The sequence below is a fragment of the Aedes albopictus genome, chromosome 2, assembly GCF_035046485.1.
Source record: "Aedes albopictus strain Foshan chromosome 2, AalbF5, whole genome shotgun sequence".
Taxonomy (NCBI): domain Eukaryota; kingdom Metazoa; phylum Arthropoda; class Insecta; order Diptera; family Culicidae; genus Aedes; species Aedes albopictus.
Window position 1 is genome coordinate 514,887,361 of NC_085137.1, and position 20,984 is coordinate 514,908,344.

At 40.8% G+C, this 20,984-nt stretch overlaps 1 protein-coding gene across 4 annotated transcripts in view; it reads right to left on the reverse strand.

Moving 5' to 3' along the window:
* Window positions 1-3,640: 3,640 nt before the first annotated feature.
* The window catches only part of LOC109411467 (death-associated inhibitor of apoptosis 1), a 78,211-nt gene continuing 60,867 nt past the window's right edge, over window positions 3,641-20,984 (reverse strand). For 3 of the 4 annotated variants that reach the window (XM_019684995.3, XM_019684993.3, XM_062854559.1), the window contains exon 2: window positions 3,641-5,512. In XM_019684995.3, the coding sequence (XP_019540540.2) occupies window positions 3,917-5,125 (1,209 nt within the window). In that variant the 5' untranslated portion in view covers window positions 5,126-5,512 and the 3' untranslated portion in view covers window positions 3,641-3,916. Of the gene's footprint in view, window positions 5,513-6,357; window positions 6,559-20,984 lie in introns of those variants that run through there. The other variant, XM_019684994.3, reaches the window with a different exon arrangement.

Here is a 20,984-nt window from a genome sequence, read left to right on the forward strand (position 1 = left end):
AGAGATTCCTACAGGTATTCCCTCTTGAGATACCTAAAGGAATTCCTCAAGAGATTCTTCCTGAAAGTGCTCCAGTAGTTCTTCAAGGAAATTCTCCAGGAATTCCTCCAGGGACTTTTTTAAGAATTCCTCCAGGGATTCCCCATAGAATGTATACAGGAATTCCTCTAGAAATTTCTAAAAGGAATTTCGTTAGATTCCTCTAGGAATTCCTACACGCATGTCTTCAGGAATTTCACCAGATGTTTCTCCAGGAATTCCTCCTGGGATTGCTCTAAGCATTCCTCCTGGAATTTCTTTAGGAATACCTCCACCATACCTACGCACGGTAATATCTCCAGAATCCAGGAATTATTCCAAGAATTTCTCCAGAGATTCCTTCTGAGATTCTTCTAGAAATTCCTGCAAGGATTTTTTTCAGGAATCCTACAGGAAATTATCCAGGAAATCATCCAAAGATTCCTTCGGAAATGCCCCCAGGAATTTATCCAGGAATATTTCTCCAGGCATTCCTCCACACATTTCTCCAGGATTTCATCCAGGCATTTTTCTCCTCTGGAAATTTTACCAATAATTTCTCTAGAAATTACCGCAGGTATTTCTTCAGGAATTCCTTCAGGCATTCCTCCAGATATTCTTCCAGCAATTTCTTCAGAAAATCCTCCATTGATTCCTTCAGAAGTTGATTCAGGAATTTATTATTCCAGGGATTCCTCCGGGATTTCTTCCAGGGTTCCCTTCAGGAATTTCTCTGGGAACTCCTCTAGGCATTTCTTCAGAAATTTATGCAAGGATTCTTCTTAGGGCTCTTCTAGAGATTCCTTCAGATATTCCTGCAAGAATCGCTCCAGTATTTACCCCAGGGTTTACCCCAGGTAATTCTTCAGGAATTCCTCCAGGAATTTATTCAGGGATTTCTTTAAGAATTCCTCTAGGGATTTCTTCAGGAGTTCCACCAGGAATTGTGTGCAGAAAATCCTCCAGGCATTCCTCCCGAGGTTCCTCCAGCGTTTTTTTTTTTTTTTCAAAAAGTCCTCCTGAAGTTCTTCCAAGAATTTCTCTAAAGATTTGTCCGGGAATTACTCAGGATGTTTCTTCTCCAGGTATTCCTCCCAGATTTCCTCTAAGGGACTCCTCCAAGAGCTCATCCAGGGATTCCTTCAAGATTTCTTCCAGAATATGCTCCAGACATTTGTTCAGGAATTTCTTAAGGAATTCCTCCACGGATTCATTCAGGAATTCCTCCAGAGACAGTTCGATGTACAACATAAATTTTTGATATTAAATTTGTTTAGACAAATTAATCATCCCATGAACTAGTACTCCATGCTGCAAAAGGATCATTTTATGATTTTGCAACATTTTATAATATCGAATCGATGTGAAAACATCGATTCAAAGCTTTCGATTAAATCGGTGAGTCTATTCTGCTAGTTCAATTCGAATCGATTCACAAAAATCGATGTCTCAGCTAAACTTATCCAATGCTACTTCGAATAATACAGTGCCTAGAATCGTCGTCTTCCAGCAACCACGCGATTCAAACACTCGCTGCGCTGCACCTATTCGCAAAACAGCCCCATGTTTGCTGGGTTCCCTATTCAAATGGGACTGTTGTGCGAATGGGGGCAGTGCGGGAGTTTTTGGTCGCGATTCATTCGAAAAACAATTAATTTTCAGTGATTCAATTCATGAAGTTGATTGCACGCAAGTTTTTACAGTTTTCAATCTTTCCTTATACAGTAGACGTTCACTCGATGCGACAGTTTTGCAGGGGAGCGGAATATTTAGCATAAAGTATTTGGCATAATGCCGTTTAGCATAAGGTCATTTGGCATAAATACATTTGGCATAACGATCACTTGGCATAATCGACATTTGAAATCGGAATATAGGGTGCGGGCACCGGTTTTGGCCAGTCTAAGGGAAATCATTTTTATAAAAATAATCAATAATCCTATGAAAACAACCAATGCGTCAAAAGAAAGGTTTCAATCTATATTTTGAAGGAAAAATGCAGAAATCATGCCAATACTTGATTTTTGTTTTAAAAGTGGCCCTGGCCAAAATAGAAGCTCTGCCGCAGTTTTGGCCATATTCTTAAGTTTGGTTTCTATTTTGGCCAATCACGTGTATTTCTTATGGGAGTGGCCAAATTAGAAGCACCCTGGCCAAAATAGATATATGGGAGCAGATTTTTTAAGGAAATATATTTTTTTCTTCCAGTTTTTAATCAAAATGTGTGGTTTTCACAGCTGTAATCATCATATTGTATTAGGAACTTCTAGTAAAAAATAAATTTACGCCGATTTAGATCGCAACAGGCTCAAAACCGCACTATGGCCAAAACTCCGGACTGGCCAAAACTGAAGCTTCTACCCTACCCTTCTTTGTTCTGCCAAGTGTGCATTTGCCTAATGACCGTTTTGCCAAGTGACCTTATGCCTAACGACCTTAATTTTTTTTTGTTTATATTTATGTGTATTTTAACTTATAGCTAATTCTACACTTCAACGACCAATGTCAAATTACACAGAGCCGTTTTTTAGTTATCGCTCCGCTATTTGTCAAAATAAACGTGTTTCGAATGCACTTTGGCAGCCTTTAGCGGCAACTGACAGTTCTTTGACGTCTGTCAGTTGTTGTAGTTATCAAACTTTATTCGGAAAGTTAAACGTAAACATGTTGCAGTTATAATTTATCTTCTGTTACTCGCGCGGTTGACCATTACCGACAGCACCACGCTAATGCGGAACACAAAAAGCGAGATTTTTTCAACGTGTTGTACAAAATACAACAGCGCGATCGCTCGAGGGTTAATCCGGAATATCTCCGGAATGGTTCCAGATATTATATGACCACTTGAATGTAATAAACTTGCACCAATTTATGATCGATTAAGGGCAACTTCAAAAAAAATCGGATGAAAATTGACGAAATGCCAGCATTTTCAAAATGAGTTGTCGGGGGTCGGGTATGTAAAGGTTAAGTCCCTTCTTCCTAAAAGCTCGACGCACCCATTGGATGAAGAACCCAAAATGGTGAGCTCGTTTTATGGTTCCTGATGCCGTTGACGCTACCTATTAGTTTTGAATGGTGTGAATGGAATTGAGAAGCATAAACAATTATTAGAATTGGGCACGATGTAACAAAGAGTGCATCAATTTCATTTTTACGGAGGTCGAGAAAGACATGAAAACAAAGATGTTGATATATTCAAATAACAACGATAACTGGGTATGCTAACAGCAGTTGCTCTCCAATAACCTCAAGGGCATGTGATATTGATCGATGCCTTATCACAGGTACAAGATCAGATCTATATTATTCGAAATTCTTTTATACTTACATACCAATTTACAGGGTATACAAATACTTACGTGAAATTTTTGCGTTTTATAGTAGTAGATAACCGTATCTCTTTTAATCTTGCTAATCCTAGCAGCTGCATGAATGTTCGACTCAGATTTGCAGACAAAGCTTTATCGCTTGACAAAGCGGGTTGCAGTAAGCTCGTCACATGGAAACAAGAAAGATAATCCCAGAAATTTAGCCTGCCTTATCAACTAAGGAATGCGACTCCCTTCCACACATATACGGAGTTTCTTTCACATAATAAAGTGCTTGTACACCAAAAATGTACTCTTTTTAGATATCATTTTAATTTTATGATTTATGTACATGTAGAGTTAGAACGGACCTAAAGTAAAACTTCTTTTTTTTTGTGTCGCGCCTCAGTGAGATGTCAATTGAAAACCGACTAATTCAGAAAAAAAAAACCGTGTCCTACTCTTTTTTCTTCTTTCGTACGGGATTCGTGCATTCGAACGTACAGATGCAGAATGCACTGTGAGTGCTTATCTGAATTCCTGTTTCCCAGGACCGCCGTGAAACCTGCAATCGAATATTAAGGATCTCACATCAAATAGATCCTCATCACATTGGTGAAAGGTTTCCGGCACAGCGGGCACTTTGTTACAGACGAAGCACACTTAGCACAAGCTACCACATGACCACAGGGCGAAAATGCCGTATTGTACTCATTAACATAACAGATTTTGCAAGTCCGACTGGTGTCTTGTTTTCTATTTGGTTCATCTTCATCACTACTGCACCCGACCATGGCGGTATTTTCTTCTTCGGCCGAGGCGGTAAAGCTAGACGCCGGCGATGACTGAAGCGAGGATGTAGCCGCGGATGCCACTCCGGAAGTTGAGGGTTGGGGGGAATTGGACGGGCCAACATCCGAGCCGGGCTGTTCCGAAGAGCTCTCCTTCTTGGCCAAACACTGAGCGATGTATGCTTCGCCCTTCATTAGTTTCAGGTACTCACAGTTACTATACCACATGGCATGCTGTTCCCAGGGTTCATCTTCAGCTTCCCAGTCCTTGAGGCCACCGCCACAGCTGAAGCACTTGACACGATCACTTTTGCCGGTGTAAAAGAATCCGGCGTCACTTAGTTCCTTAGGTTTCTGTTTCATAAACTTTGGCCAATCTTCGTAGCTTTCCAGACGTTTGGCTTCGATGGCGTAGTTTGGATATTCCGGTCGTTTCTGTTGGGGCATGGATGCCTGAGCTACTAGTTGCTGAACGACTGGTCCATTCGATGCCATACTAGACTCGGACGTAAGCGAGCTAGGTGGCGACGTAAGCGAACCGCTACTGCTTCGATCCGACGAGGAATAGGCATTTTCCGCAACGGAGTTTTCTCTTATCCTAATACCACAAGTGTCGTAGCTAGGTTCCGGTAGCTGATCCAGAAAACTAGCATCGATCGGAACATTGTTTGTTTGTCGTTTGCGCAGCAGGGGACAGTACGGGGACCATCTTAGATGTTCCGAAAGGACATTATCGTTCTGTTCCCACAGGCCGATTTCCACTCGGCAGAAGTAACATTTTACCATGTCGTTTGGCCCAACATAGTAGAACCCGTACCGGGCCAGTTCAGTCTTGCTGATGAAGGGCACCATCCAGTCCCGGAACGACTCTAGCCGGGAAACCTCCGTGTGGTACGAAATCGGCACCGACGATCCGGTCTGCCCGTAGGAATTTTCCTCTTTAACTTTGTTATCGGTGAAGTCTCGAGGTATTGACAATACTTGTGCCATCATCGTTTGAGCCATATCCACGGTCGATGCTCCTCTTCTCGCGATCACGTTGCCGAAAGAGACGAAAGATCGGACGGGGTGTGTAAGAGTGTGACGAAAGAAGATATGAAAAGTGCAATCCGAAGGTGACTGCAACTAAGAAGGCGACGACGACGACGACTACGGCGCGAAGAAAACGATCTTGAGTTCGCGGCTGTTGCTCAGCGACTGAATCGATCTAGTTTTCCTGGGGATTTCCAAGCTGTTGCTATCTCGTATCCGAGAGAATGCAGTTTCTCTCTGTCTCTCAGTAGTATTTGTTCCACACGCTGGTCTTACTCAATGCAGGCGATGCATATGATGCAGACGATGATGAGGATGCTGCAGCTGGTGTTCAGGTCCGGATGGGAGGAAAATGTCGATCTATGTGCGGGCAGCGTTCGCGAGAAAAAAAAAGATGGAAAGAGAAAGAGAAAAGAAAAGACTTATTTAGCAAAGTTTATCCTGCCTGGGTGGGTTGATATGCGGGAGGCTACAAGCTGGGGAGCCTTCCCAAAAAGGTAGAGTGGAAATCCGGTGGAAAACTGCATTTTGTGGGTATGGGAAAAGGGTGGTTGTGGGAGAGCAGCTGGTTGACGACTTGTGCCACCGGATCGTTTCACTTTGGATAGTTGTGTTTGGTAGCCTGGTACAGGGTCCATCGATTGTCGGTAGAAAGTTGCACTCTCGAGCTGGTTTTGAACAATTTTTCAAGAAAGTCGCTCAATTTGCGGGCAATGACAGCGGTGGGTTTGTACGACCAGTTATGAATACTTGTTATCATTCCCATGATACAACAATGGTGAAAGGATTATCACAATAATCCTTGACTTGAACAATCATTTATAACTGCCATGCTTACGTTAAAGCTAATAAATACAATACAAATACGAGAGACGAACCAGCCAAGGGCTGAAAGTCTGTAAAACATTGTCATTGCAGTCTACCACCACACAAAAATCATCAATAAAACAAATTCATTGTTTTTTATAACGCTTTTATAACGTTGTAAAGAGTATGCGATTATACTTTTCAACCGATATTAGAATTTAAAGCCAAAGCTAATAGCTAAAATAATGATTGTATTCTTCATGCTTTGCAATAATGCAAATATTAATTTACTGATCGCAGATATTGAAATGACCACCTGTTGCACCAAATCTGGCTAATTGTGATAGACGCTTATAACTCCACCGACGTTTTGTACATACTCTCTGTTATTTATTCACCTCAAACATACTGAACATAATTGATGAAAACTCGATTTTTTGGTCAATGAGCTTTCACTACAATAACAATTCCACTACTGTTGAACAGTATTTAACAACGATTTGCCATATATTGTTCCACTAAATTTCACACAGTGTAAAGCTATCGAAAAAAAAAACCTTTTTTTTTGTCTGACCCTCGGCCGCCCGACTGGCGATATGCGACTAAGGGTCGTTTGTTACAATAGATCATTATATCGCAGAATGTTATCTGCAAAAAGGTAGAGAGATAAGATAGGTATGCGGTATAGGGTTGCCTCTTGAAAAATTAACGTGACCCAATAATACAGCATTGTTGGGAAAAATTGACACTTTTAGTACACTAATTTTGATATGCCCTAGTTCCATTCATGATGTCAAAAGAAGTGGAATGTTTGAGAAAAATAGGTTGGACACAGCACACAGACAGACATCAGACATGCTGGAAATGTCTGATAACAGCCATTAGTATGAGTAATCCATACCCATTCTTTTTGGAAATGCATGCGCAAACCATCCTTTTGAAAAACAGTTATTAACTTAGTGTTCTAAGAAATGGAGTTGCTCCTTAGGATATTAAGGATAAATTTTATATGAAATATTGTTCGTCTAGTTCTAGTGCAATCCGATTATTAAAGCGCAGCATGTCATGATTTTTTTCCATTAGAAGCGATCGGAAAAAAGACGTAGGACCAATCCTATTATGTACACACCTATCAACGGAATGTGCATCACGTCTGGCCTGAACAACGATCTTTCGTGAACCAAGGCAAATGTAGGGTGTTGCACCATTTGAACAGATGGCCCTATTTTGGACACTTTCCACTATAAATTAATCAATTTTATACCATTAGATTCAATTGGTAAAATATTGAAAGTTATAATGAAAAGCGCCCAAAATTGGACCCCCTGCCCGAATCGAAAATGATCTCGATCGATCAATTTACTCCTATGTAGGTACATGTTTGCAATTCGATCCATTTCGGAATATGTTTGATTATTTTTTATCAAGCGTCATCTGTTATAACACACATTTAACTTAGTCATATTAGGCTTGTGCATTCATACATGTACGATGAGAGCGCACTTGTGAGGCGGATATGACGTACCTAACTTCAAACAACGCCCAAGTACTCGAGATAAACACACACACACAATTTGTTTACTGTTTTACAATCGCAATATTGTGAAAATACTTAAACTGGCACGTTTCTGAGCCGGCTGATAACACAATACATATTTACAATGTTGAAAACGATTAAGTTTCCCCGGCGGAGCGGCGCCAGTCCTCAAGTGACACAGCGCCCGGTTTCTACGGTGAACACCATTTTTTTTTTCCACGAAATCAGCAACAGTTTCCAGAAACACATGATATGCTGAAGAGTCGTGAGTGACTGTATTTCCTGATAACCAAATGATTGGTGGAACGGAAATGACGAGCAAAACAATTCCAAAAATGCTGAATGTTTGATGATTGATAAAGACATTTGTTTGCAAAGGCTTTGTCATTTGCATTATATAGGGTACCGAGCCACTTGGGCAGTGACTTCTATTTTGGGCACTTTTCCGCTATATCTCAGTCAATTGACTTGAAATTTTGTACACTGCTAGATACTATAACTACCTTACCGCTTTCCGAAAATTGTGTCAATTGGTGCAAAATTGACCGAGTTATAGCGGAAACTGCCCAAAATATAAGCCACTGCCTAAGTGGCTCCGTTACCTATCTATGGTCGGTATTTGTGTGTATGAATTATCTTGTCTATTTTAAAAAATGATACAGCCAGGTCTTTACGTACCGCGCTAATATATGAACTCATATCAAAATTTAATTAAAAAAAACTACGTAAAAACGTCTCACGCTTTTTCGACGACTCATACAAAAATAAGACGTTTTTCTTAGTGCATTTTTCCTTCGGTTACAGAACACAATAGACGTTCGGTCGGTGCAAACGCTTTAACTGCAATGCTTTTCAACTGCAAGTCCGCTAAGTGCAACAATATTGCATCTATCACACCGCTCGCACCACTATCCTTTAAAACGATATTATGTCAACAGCGATGCGATGATTTTCGCATGCACTTTTGATGTGCGATTGTGCGGTTAGTGCGATGTTTTCCGAATGCACTTTGGCTGCATTTTGCAGCAACTGACAGTTGTCAGTTGTTGCAGTCGTGGAATTTCGTTCGCTAAGTGAAACGTACACATGTTGCAGTTAGCGAACGTCTACTGTTTTTCAAAATATTGCATGAAGAGCATTTAGCAATAGAACAACCCAAGGTATGATCTAACATGCAAGCTCTTTTGGAAAAGCGCTGTTCTCACAGAAAAATACTCACAAAACTAAATTTGGTGAGCTCGTTTCATACTATTTTTAGGCATTTCGTTATTACTGAATACAAAGAGGGTGACTTTGGGTATTGTTCTCTTCGTCGTGAGAGGTTTTTGTCGGCCAAATTGCCTGAAACTTGGTCATATAATTCAATTTGAGAAGAAACGCGTTCAGGCCAACTTTGTGTTTTAGAAAACACCCTCTGACGAAGAGAAGGAAGCTACCAAAAATAGAATAAGATCACCTGCCTTACACTTCGTACGTGAATCGTCCAAATTTCATCATTGCAATATACGTTACTTTTATGACAGATCTGCCGTTCTACGAGTAATTGTCATATATTTTATGGAATTTCCTGTATAAATGTGGCAGGTATGCATAAGATAAAAGTACCACAGACAAACAGAAGAAACAATTGTAACGATTTCCCTCAGTGTAGCGCCCCAAGTAAACCAATTGCACGAAAGGCCATTTAACACAGCACGGGCTTCTGAGGGTGAGAATCATATACAGTGTATCAAACAATTGTCCGTACAGCAACTTTTTGGTCAACATATTTTTTCATTCAAATGTTTATAACTTTTTTATACGTCAATCAAAAACGCTGAAATTTTGATCAATCATGAGCCATATATTATTGCTCCATTGGTGAAATTTTGAGCGAGATCGAATAAGTTTTCCGAAAGTTATAGAACTTTTAGTAAAACTTATAAGATTTTTGAACATATTTTTAAAACATTATATCTCAATATGTACTCGATGAAACTTTTTCAATCTTTTTTGTGTTACAGCTTATACCTAAGGCTTTAATATGCAGCTTCGTTTGAGGTTTTATATTCACTACAAAAATATGAAAAATCTGTATATGTTTAGAGTATTATTTGGAAATTTATCATATTTTGATCAATAAAAGTGCCAAGTGTTTTCAACTTTTAAAAACTCTCTTAATGTAATATTTTTATACAGGACCTACTAAACTACATAGGAAGAGTAGGTCCTATGCATTTTTCGTTCAGTTAATGCACTTTTATTTGTGGAAAACGTTTGGCAGATTATATGTGCAAAATATGGTAATTTTTTAAGTATCGTCAACTACATAAGCACATTTTTCATATTTTTTGTAGTGAATATAAAACCTCAAACGTAGCTGCATATTAAAGCCTTAGGTTTAAGCTGTAACACAAAAAAGATTGAAAAAGTTTCATCGAGTACATATTGAGATATAATGTTTTAAAAATGTGTTCAAAAATCTTATAAGCTTTACTAAAAGTTCTATAACTTTCAGAAAACTTATTCGATCTCACTCAAAATTTCACCAATGGAGCACTAATATATAACTCTTGATTGGTCAAAATTTCAGCGTTTTTGATTGACGTATAAAAAAGCTATAAACATTTGAATGAAAAATTATTTTGACCAAAAAATTGCTGTACGGACAATTGTTTGATACACTGTATATAAAAGCCCAGAGTTGTCTGTCCTTCCGTCACGCTTTGAAATGTTTCATTGAAATGTTTCACATAATAAAAGCTTCAATATCCATTGCACTGTAGCATTGTACCTGTGTTGAAATGGTGCATCATTGATTTGATGCATCGTTGCATTGTTGCGTCATTGCATTGTTGCATTGCTGCATCGCTGAATTGGTGCATCATTGCATTGGTGCATCATTGCATTGGTGCACGTTGCATAGGTGCATCGTTGCATTGGTACATCGTTACATTAGTGCATCGTTGTTTTAGTGCATCGCTGCATTGGTGTATCGTTGCATTAGTGCATCGTTGGATTGGTGCTTCGCTGAATTGGTCCATCGTTGCATAGGTGCATCGCTACATTCTTGCATTGGTGTATTGTATTGTTGCATCGATGCATTGTAGTATCGCTATATTGTTGTATCGTTTCATTGATGCATCGCTGCATTTTTGCATTGCTGCATCAATCCAGTAGAAAGATCTAGAAGTTCCATTATTACATTAGCTAGAACCCTACAACAGTCATATATTACTCAAGGTTGGATACATAATAGCATACCTTCCGGCGCTTTCCAAAGAGATGCACCATGCTGTGTGAAATATTTCACATTTGCATTGATACATAAGCCTTCAAGGAAGCTTCTAGAAATTTTCTTTCCAGGAGAATCTGGGATTTTCTTCATTGGATAAAGAAAATTACTTTTTCTAGGAACGTGGTTAGCCACGTTGGGTCTGCTAATTTCTAGAATATTCTTCCATTCAATGGACAAGACCCCTACAATAGTCATTTACAATCAAAAGGTGGATACATGTTAGTATACCTTCTGGCGCTTCGAATGAGCTCAATGCTGAGTGGAATGTTTCGCATATTTATTGATACAATGGCTTCTGAGGAAACTTCTGGAAGATGTTATTCCAGAAGTTTCAAAAATCTCCTTAATGGATGGAATGTATGAAATAAATCCCGGAGTTGTCTGTATGTCCTCCCGTCTCGGATAGTTAAATTTCACTGAAATATTTCACGTAACGTGCAATGGTGGGGAGGGCATTGTATGATTTAGGGAAAGGAGAATAAGGAGAAGAAAAAGTAAAGAAAGAACAGAATGGGAGTTCGATTATAAAAACTCTTCCAGAACTTTCCACGAGTGTTCGAGATTTTTCTGTTTCGGCGTAATCGAAGAAACTCCATTTCTTCAAGAAGGTCAATGTAATATTCGAGAGCTATCTATTTCAATTATGAAAAAAAAACTTGAACCTTCCTGGGCAATGAGGAAAAAGCAAAATATGACAAATAAATTTCTAGCACATTCTAGAACACTCTTCGAAGGAAATAATATGCTGTCTTTTTATAAATGAAAGAATGTTTCCGGAACAAAGAAAAGAAGGACAAATAAAAAGCGTGTAAATAAAATGTTCTTGAACTGTTTCTTTCAAATTAAAAACAATTGTTGAAACTTTCCTGGGAGCAGATATTAGATCTTAGGTAAATTCCAGTGAGAACCAGAAGATGAATTCGAAGGTTTATGAACATTCTCGAACATTCTTCGTAGCAATCACGTTCAAGTGTTTTCCACGAATAATAGCATATTTTAAAGTTTTCTGTTTAGAATTGGGAGAAATTTCTGGAATGTATATTCTGAACAGAGTTGTAGATTAGCAAAAAACTTAAAGCAGACGTTTCTAAGTTATTATGTCAATTCTATGAAGTGTGAAAACTCTTTTAGCAAACGTGGCTAGCCACGTCGGGTCAGCTAGTTTCAACTAGGATGAATTCAAACTTATTATTGAAAGCAGCGTAGTTGACAGAATTTTTCCAGTGTTACGTCTGTTTGTACTGTCCGAGGCATCGAGGCGCCGTTGAGTTTTTTTTTTCGCAATGTTAACTCTGGTCTAGTCAAGATAACAACACTTCGGTGCCAACATTTCAAAAGAACGTAACTGCTTACACAAAACAAGTTTTTTTTCAAAAATGAAGAAGAGTAATAATTCCTCTTCCCGATTCTAGTGCTGCATCGTGTGGGAGAGGTAAAATGCAATTCATGGCTTCTTTGGAAGAGCGTCTTGTTTCAAAAAGCCATTTACGCCTTTCTGTAATGTTGGTGCTGAATTCAACATTGACGTGTTTGTAGCTGATAACCTACGGGAACCCCTCAACACAACGCACACACTGAATCAAAACAGCTCTGAATAGTTGAGTAAGTTGTTTCCGAGAAATGTATAATCAATTTTATGACTGTAATTGAATTCAGTCTAATATGTTGATGTAGTAAAGCCTCTTCATGTATCAATATTAAAAATCTGAACAGTAACTTCTGTAGCTCCTGAGCTTTTGTATTAAGCTTAATCATTTAGAATTCAGATTCAAAGAAGCGTACAAAAATGTAAAATTTGTCTTCAGTCAATCCAATACCTACCAATTGCCATTCCATTGCAAGCCATCCGAACTTAATCCACCGAAAGAAAAAGCTAATCCATCATCAAAGCAACCCGACCTTTTCGTCGAACTCCACCAGGCACAGCTGCTCTAACGGAAAACGAATATGCGTCGTTTTCGTGTCATGTCCAAACCTGCTCGGCAAGCTGCGTCTGTCGTCTATGAATTGCTGATGATTCACTCACATCAGGAATCCAAAAAAAAACACCTCCCTCATTATGGTGGTGCCATCTTTTTTGACACATGCCAAAGGCTTATATGTACTTTGTATATACATATGGTGTTCTTATACGTTCTTAAAGCTTAGGACGTTCGTCCGGCGATGGTTCTTTTCAATTTACGCATTGCTTAATTTTCTAGAGCACTGCAGCTGGATTTCGTCGGTATCTTTTTTTTCAATGGGTTTTCAGGTTTTCACGTGCCCGCTTCAGAAAATTCTTCACCACCGGCACATGGCGTTTTTTTTTTGTGTGTTGCTCGAAGAAAAGGAACAACAATCATAACCTTTCAATATCCCATTCGGCAGCGACAGCTGCAATTTCCGAGCCGATTTAGGGTGACCGAGTCGATCGAGTTTCCTCGCCTAAACGATCATCGAAAACGGATGGAAACCCTAGACAGAGAGTGGAAGACCCGGGGCGAAAGAAATTCGGCAGATGTTTTGTTCCTGTGCCGCCCGCTGCCATGCGTCGTTCCTGTGTCTCGTAATTTTCTACGGTAGGTTTTCTGAAGAGACCGGATAATCGATTCCGGCCAAGTATTTGAGAAGCGTGTGCCAACCATCCAAGCAAGCGGACCATTTGAGAGAATGGTAAGTCGGAGCCAGCACATGGGGAAAAGCAGTCGTTTGAAAACCAGTACGACCGGACAGGTGTCGCGTTAATCATTTATTGTTTTGCACCGGTGGACGGAGTGGTACGCGCTGGGTTTTTCTCGTCCATTCGATTAGTTCGATTGGAAAATACTCAACTGATAGTGCCTGTTTTATTTCTGCGATTAAAAGCAGATTTAGTCAAGCGATCTAACGGTTTTCTAACGGAGTAGGCCAGTGCAATATGGGGAGTGCCTCGCCTGCTACGATCGGTGTGGGAAACCATCATCTAGGTAGGTAAGTACTTCGCTGAATTAGCTCAAACTGGAGTTCGTTGCGCTGTTGTTCTCAATAACAGTAATAGAAAGATAACAAGAAAACAGACCCGCAAGCCCCGGGAATGCTATTAAGTACATAGGTCGCGAGCATGGAAGGGCCTCGAACAACAATCTCACGACTTTCATTCAAGAAACCTGGGCGAGGTAAAAGGCCACAGCCGCCACAGCTTCGGAAAGGAATTCGAACTCTCGCTCGCAGCCGGAGAGACCTCAACAGCAACAGCAGTCAGAAGAACATAATTATTTTTATTTATAACATTTCTGGCCGCATTGAGGTCTGTTTTTGTGCCGTTCCTCTTCTGCACTGAATCCGAGATTGGGTTGCGCGAGCAGTTGTACATTATACCAAGCATGAACGAACGATCTCCGTGTACCACCTATAGCCTGGCGGACGGACGCAGATGGAGTTCGGGAGATTGTCTGCGGTTGTTGACTGACTGTTGGCTGCATTCCATTCCCAGGCTCCGAGCAGACCTGGGTTTGGGCCGCATTAACCGAGTCGAGGAGCGAATGGCATTTGAGCCCTCCTGCAGATTGGACAAAGAGTCGAGCCAACAGGCAGGCCGACAGCAGACTGAGACGGATAGACACGGTTAGCGCAGGGATGGTAAATTGCAATCTTACAGATCGAGAATCGTGAGCAGGCGAATGTATCGCCACTGTTAGATGGTTGTAATAGGGACACCAATGGAGCTGTGAGCAGATGTGGTGCCCTTTTCTGAGTTATTGGAAGTATGGACGAAATTGGGTCGACATGCGACATAATCGCTGGGAAACATCATTCGAACTCGAGGACAACATTTTTGCAAGTGTATTTCAGATAAGAGACCGGATTCCTATATGTAGCAACAATGGTTCAACGTTATCAAGTAGATTCGTAAATGGAATGCATCAATCACGTATTTTCCCTGAAACTGTACCTACATATGTGTAGTATGTAGAGAAACAGGATTGTTTTAGGGTGTGACCATACTTTCACACCCTAAAAACAAATCAGATGACATAGTCTTACTTGTGTCATACTGATCAGAACGACAACAGGTGTGTTAACTGGCAATACCAAACAGTTCAATGCAATAAACCTATTCTAAGCGATAAAAAATGTAGAAAAAGATAAAATTCTGTACTTGACAAGTCCTATGGACACGCTCCACTTCAAAAGTTTTTTTTTTTGTTTTTATTTATGTGTATTTTAACTAGTCGCTAATTCTACACTCTCCACTTCAAAAGGTAATTTAATGCCTAATGAACCAATTCAAAAAGCTGCAATTAGTTCATGGAAACAAGGCAAACAATCTACAGTTTTTCGACGGCGCAATATCGTTCTTATCATCTAAAAACAAACATGGACTGGAAAAGCAATGTACTTGATACAAGGGGCAATCAAACAATTAAAAACAACTCGAAGGTACGCTTCCGATTGTCTGGTCGGCATCCTGACTTTCCAAGGCAAGGTCCAATTCTTAGTGACAGGTATCCAGCAGTTTACGACCTGTAGAACTTTGTTCACTTTCTGGTAGGGATCAAATGATCTGACGTCTGGCCTATGTCGTTTGCCACCAATGTTTAAACATATCTCGAGCTAAAAACTTGTCAAATCCTAGTTGTTCTTCACATTCTAATTTAGTGAATAACTAACATGATCCTGGTTGGGGTAGATTATGCATTCTTTGAATAACGAAGAAACATTGGGCTGCAAAACGGTGAGTCGATAAGAAGAGCTCTGGTCCTCAAAAGTTTCTACCATGACTCGATCGATGACAAAGATCGCCACCTAAAAGGTGTGTGCTAAGTTGTTAGTGCTGTTCGGGTCCGTATGAAGTTGATCATCAATATTAACTTCTTTTCCCGATCAGCCTAGATAGCTGTGTAGCGGTTGTCTCAATTGGCTAAGAATAACACTACGGACCACCTGTTCCGGGGGTAAAAGTCCACTAAACAGGGAACCCCAATCCAAAGTGTCAGGCGACCCGTGCTGATGGATGAATGGTTGAGGGGGTTTCAAATATGCTCGATCTTTAACGGAGCCCGTAACGTAGGTAGATCGCCTTTATGTGTTGCGTTACGGTTCAAGATCTACCAAACCGAACCCTAGTGACATCCGGTTTGTCAAGTTGGGGTAATGTGTTTTGGTAATAAGGATTCATTATACAAAGTACTTGTTACTGGTGACAGTTTCTAAAATTGCATTTATTCTGCCTTGCTGATAGTTAAAGAATCGGACTTTGCCCACCCGAGACTACACTTGATGTTAGGAAAACAAACATGCTTTACGTATTTAATTGCGTACTAACCTATCAAGGACTGTTAAGTTCTAGTAATTCAAGGACTCACGTGCATACTTATTGCAGAACACATTCTCTAATTTGACAGAGTTTTGTAACTAGCCTAAAGTCCCGGGTTTTTCTTTGTTGTCCTGGGACTAAACTAGAAGCAAGACATGGATGGGGCTAGAGTTCCGATGCATGGATAAATATCAGTACCACCGTTTTGTTTTCTCGGAATTCAAATAGATTGTGTTTGATTAGGGGCGCTCTTTCACTGGGATTTAAATCTCTATGATAACGGGACCTTTTTATCGCAATTTATTTCTTGCACCTCTGGGATAACAAAACAGGAACTGTACAAAAATCGATGCTTCATTGCCTCTCAATGACAATGGAGTAGTACGACATGCACTAAATACTAAGGATACGGGTAATGCCACAAAAGATCTAAATATTAGTCGCAGTGGCTCACCCGAACAGAAAAAAAAAGTTGTTAGTGCAGCCTGAGCACTGTTGTCCTTCTGACTAGATTGAGGACTTGAGGAGGTACGTCCCGAGCGTCTGTTCACCAAGGAGATGCGGCTCCAACAGCGTCTGTTCTGGCATCCAGCGACTGAGTATCAAATGCTGTATCGCGTCAGCTATCCCTAAGGAGGCAACCCCTTTAGCGTGATGTGCATAGGCAGCGCAACCCCGATAAGGTAGCCTATTGAAAACTTTAAAACACCAAGAAAAGCAATAGTAGAACAAACAGATTGATCCAACTGCAACAGTTCCGGCAACGAATTAAGGGCAACGATTGGAAAGTCGAATCTTGGAACGTTAGTACTTTGAAAGAACCCGCATGTGTTGAGCTCCTGGCTCATGAACTGCAGAAAGTCGATGTTAATGTGGCAGCTATCCAGGTGTTACGCTGGCCCAAAGCTGGAGAACGTGAATTTCGAGCAGTGGATCCCATCGCCAACAAGTACCACATCAACTAAAGCGGCGGCGATAAGGCAGAACGTGAAGTTGACTTCATGTAGTGATCGGGAAGCAGATGAAGCGACCGAATCTGTGTGTTGAGAATGAGGTGCGAATTCTTCAACTACAGCCTGATCAGCCCCTATGCGCCAACGATTATCTGATGACATGAAGGATGAGTTCTATGAGAGCCTTGATAAAGCCTACAGAGAGTGTCCAAAACAAGATGTCACAATAGTTATCGGAGATGCAAATGTTCAGATCGTCAGAGGAGAAAGTTTCCTTCGACCTGTCATTGGAACGGAAAGTCTTTATTCCGCTACCAACGATAATGGTCTGCGGTTTGTGATATTCGCTGCTTCTAGAGGGATGACAATCATCAGTATCTATTTTGCACGTAAGAATATCCGAAGAACACATCTGGCGCCCAGTGCTGGTCGACGGACGACATTTTTCGGACTTCATAGAACATTGACTCGGATCCAGATGCGTTTGGATATTCAACGCTTATCAGCCGAAGGAAACCAGATCTGGAGATGTCAACAGTTTATGGGAGTTTATCCATGAAGCAGTGACAAGAAACAGCGCAAGAGGTCATAGGTCCCGCTCAACGTAATGGTTGGTTCGACGAGGAGTGCCAACGAGAGACGAACGAAAAGAATGCCGCCAGAAATCGAATGCTAGTGTCCGGCACCCGGCTCAATAGAGAGCAGCAGAGAAACAAATCCACTGCAGTAAAAGGAACGGCATCACGAAGAGGGTGTGATTACTGAAGCACAGGAAAGTATGGACAGGAACGATATGCGGAGGTTTCGCTGTCAACGGTGCGCGGCACAAGACTGCGCCAGTGTTCGCCATGTGCAATGACCGGGAAGGAAATTTGCTGACACAACAAAACAATGGTAATAGCCAGGTGGAATGATCACTTCGAAGATTTGTTAAATAGTAGCAGTGAAGGAGCCCCCAGGAACAGAATTACCATAATGAATGACCGTCATTCATTATGGTAATTTTGTTCCAGCAGTGGAACCACCAACACTACTGGATGAGGTTAAGGAGGCACTTAAGGAACAGCAAAACAGCAAGGTTGCTGGGAAGGACGCGAGCCCGGTTGAACTTCTTAAACGCAGAAGCGACCAGCTTTCCACCAGATTTGGAAAGATGAAGGATTTGTAAGGATGAAGAATTGCCTACCAGCTGATTGCATTGTCTCATATGCCCAATCTACAAAAATGGGCATGCCAATTACAGAGGGATTACCTTTTCAGATTCTGAATATAACCATCACCATCTGTTTATGATTTTAAAACAGCGTACAATTCAGTGAAAAGAAATGAGCTTTGGCAGATAATGGCAGAACATGGTTTTCCGGCGAAACTATTTAGGCTATTTACGCTCAACGCTAAATAGATCAAAATCAAGTATTCGGATCGCTGACGAAGTGTCTACCTCGTTTGTGACCTTAGATGGATTGAAGCAGGCTGATGTTCTTTCAAATTGCACTCGAAGGAGCGATTAGGAGGTCTGGCGTGCAAAGGAATGGCACTATCATCACACGGTCGCACACGATTCTTGGCTTTGCGATCGATATTGATCTCATCGGCATCGATCGTAGGGCACAAAGGAGGAAGCTTATGCTTCTCTGAAGAGAAAGACAGCGAGAATAGGCTTGACGATTAACTCTACCAAGACGAAGTATGTACATGGGGACACAGACAGAGGCAGATCTAGTGGTGTTAATGCTGAGGTAGTGATTGATGGTATGTGTTTGAAGTCTCGAGCAGTCGCTTCTTCGGCCACCCTCAGCGACACCGCGCACACGCTGTGTACCACAAGCGAGCTTTTTTTAACCAAGTCGATCACATCATAATACATGACATATCTCGCTAAGGAGCGAAACAATAGTTCAAGTGAGACTCGATTATCTGGAGTCACGTTCTGAAACTTCCTATTTATATAGGGTGACAAATGGTGTTGCCTGAAACTTGGTCATATCATTCAGCTTCACTGGGAAAGATTTGAGATCAATAGGTTTCAAAAAACCCCCCATGACGAAAAGAACAAAACGGCCGGAAATACGCAAGTTCCCCTATATACATATGGGGCTATCCATAAACCACGTGGTCATGAGGGGGGGGGGGGGTTCGGCCAATGACCGTTTTGTATGGACGAATAAAAAAAATTGTATGGAGTAATGACCACGCGGGGGGGGGGGGGGGTTCAGAAGTCCCAAAAAATGACCACGTGGTTTATGGACAGCCCCTATACCTTGTGAACGGTATGCCGTATAAATCTGAAATTTTGAGCTTTTGTCAAACAAACCTGACATTTTTGAATAAACCATTTGGCACAAGTCTTCCGGATAAATTTTGGTGAAATACTAGAAACATTATCGTCATAATATAGGGCCCATATGCCGAGGCGGTAAACGCACGGGTATTCAGCATGACCATGCTGAGGGTGACGGGTTCGATTCCCGGTCGGTCCAGGATCTTTTCGTAAAGGAAATTTCCTTGACTTCCTTGGGCATAGAGTATCTTCGTGCCTGCCACACGATATACACATGCAAAATGGTCATTGGCAGAGGAAGCTCTCAGTTAATAACTGTGGAAGTGCTCATAGAACACTGCTGAGAAGCAGGCTTTGTCCCAGTGAGGACGTTACGCCAAGAAGAAGAAGAAGATTATCGTCTTAAAGTCTACTTCAATTCCAGTGAACCACTAATCATAGGAAGCTATGCCAGTTGTTCTATCACCCATACAAGTACTACTTGCAAGCAACTTTACAAAATGTAAGCAGCCTGCTTGCAGGGAGCTTACTGATTCTTGTAAGCTAAAGTTTGTCGTGTGTAGTTTGCAGAATTGAAAAATATATCATGAATACCCTTTCTGTCAATGATAGATGTATTCTTATTTTATTATTTACACCTTTGGAACAGGAAATTCACTGTTTTCCAATTGAGACCAAAAGGTAATCAGTTTAATTCCTACATACAAAGATCACAGCAAGAAACGGATGTGTCCTAGCAACAAAAATGAAATATCAGTGATACGACTGCGAGCACGTACACAATCATGTAAGTTTGATCAACACCAAATAAACGGTGATAAGCTTATCTTCGATTTTCAATAAACAATTTTAATTTGTTGAACCTCATTTCACCTCGCCCAATCAAATGAGACCATGGGCCTCCGGTTGCCGGCTTATCAACTTCTGAGTGATAATCTTTGCGATAAGGAATATCAACTTTTGTTATGAAGTCCTAACAAGGGTAGCGTCGGAGTATCATACAGGGCGGACACTGCGATGACGGCCATCTTTGTTCAATAACAAAAGGTTGTTTCGAATCCTCTTGTATAAGTTTTGCTAACTTTACATCAAATGAAGTCGAAGTTTTATCATGCGACTTCAATTGTATAAATCGAAAATTTATGAAAAGGATAGATTGCAGCATTTCAAAAAAAAAAAATAAATGAATACTCGAAGAATGTCTGGCGAGAACTCCGTTCTGAGAAAGTTCTATTCGGAATTTACGCGTTGTAACAAATAAAATACAGCAAAATTTTAGTTTCCATCTAGGAAAGCATCGACATATTTTAAACGCAGACATTACCTCACCAGACCAAATCAAAATATATTCAAAATGGATCCCAGCGAAACCTACCATCTTGAAGCAGTTTTAGCTGTTGTCTGTCAGGATGTTTTTCTCTCCCTCCATATTGGTCGGAACAGTTCGACAACGTCGACCACACTGAACAGCGACGGTTCGAGCGAACGAACTTATTTTACGCCATCCATCGAGATAACTTCGCGAGATAGTATAGTAGCAAGCAGGCCAGACGGCGCATATACTCATGCAACCAGTTGTGAGGCCTCGAGCTTTTTGCTATAGCTTTGAGGCGCACTCTATCATCTATTTACCTTTGGAACACCAATACCTAGTAGGTGTAGTAGGCGCTGAGCATAGTGTGCCCAATGACATTGTTTTTTT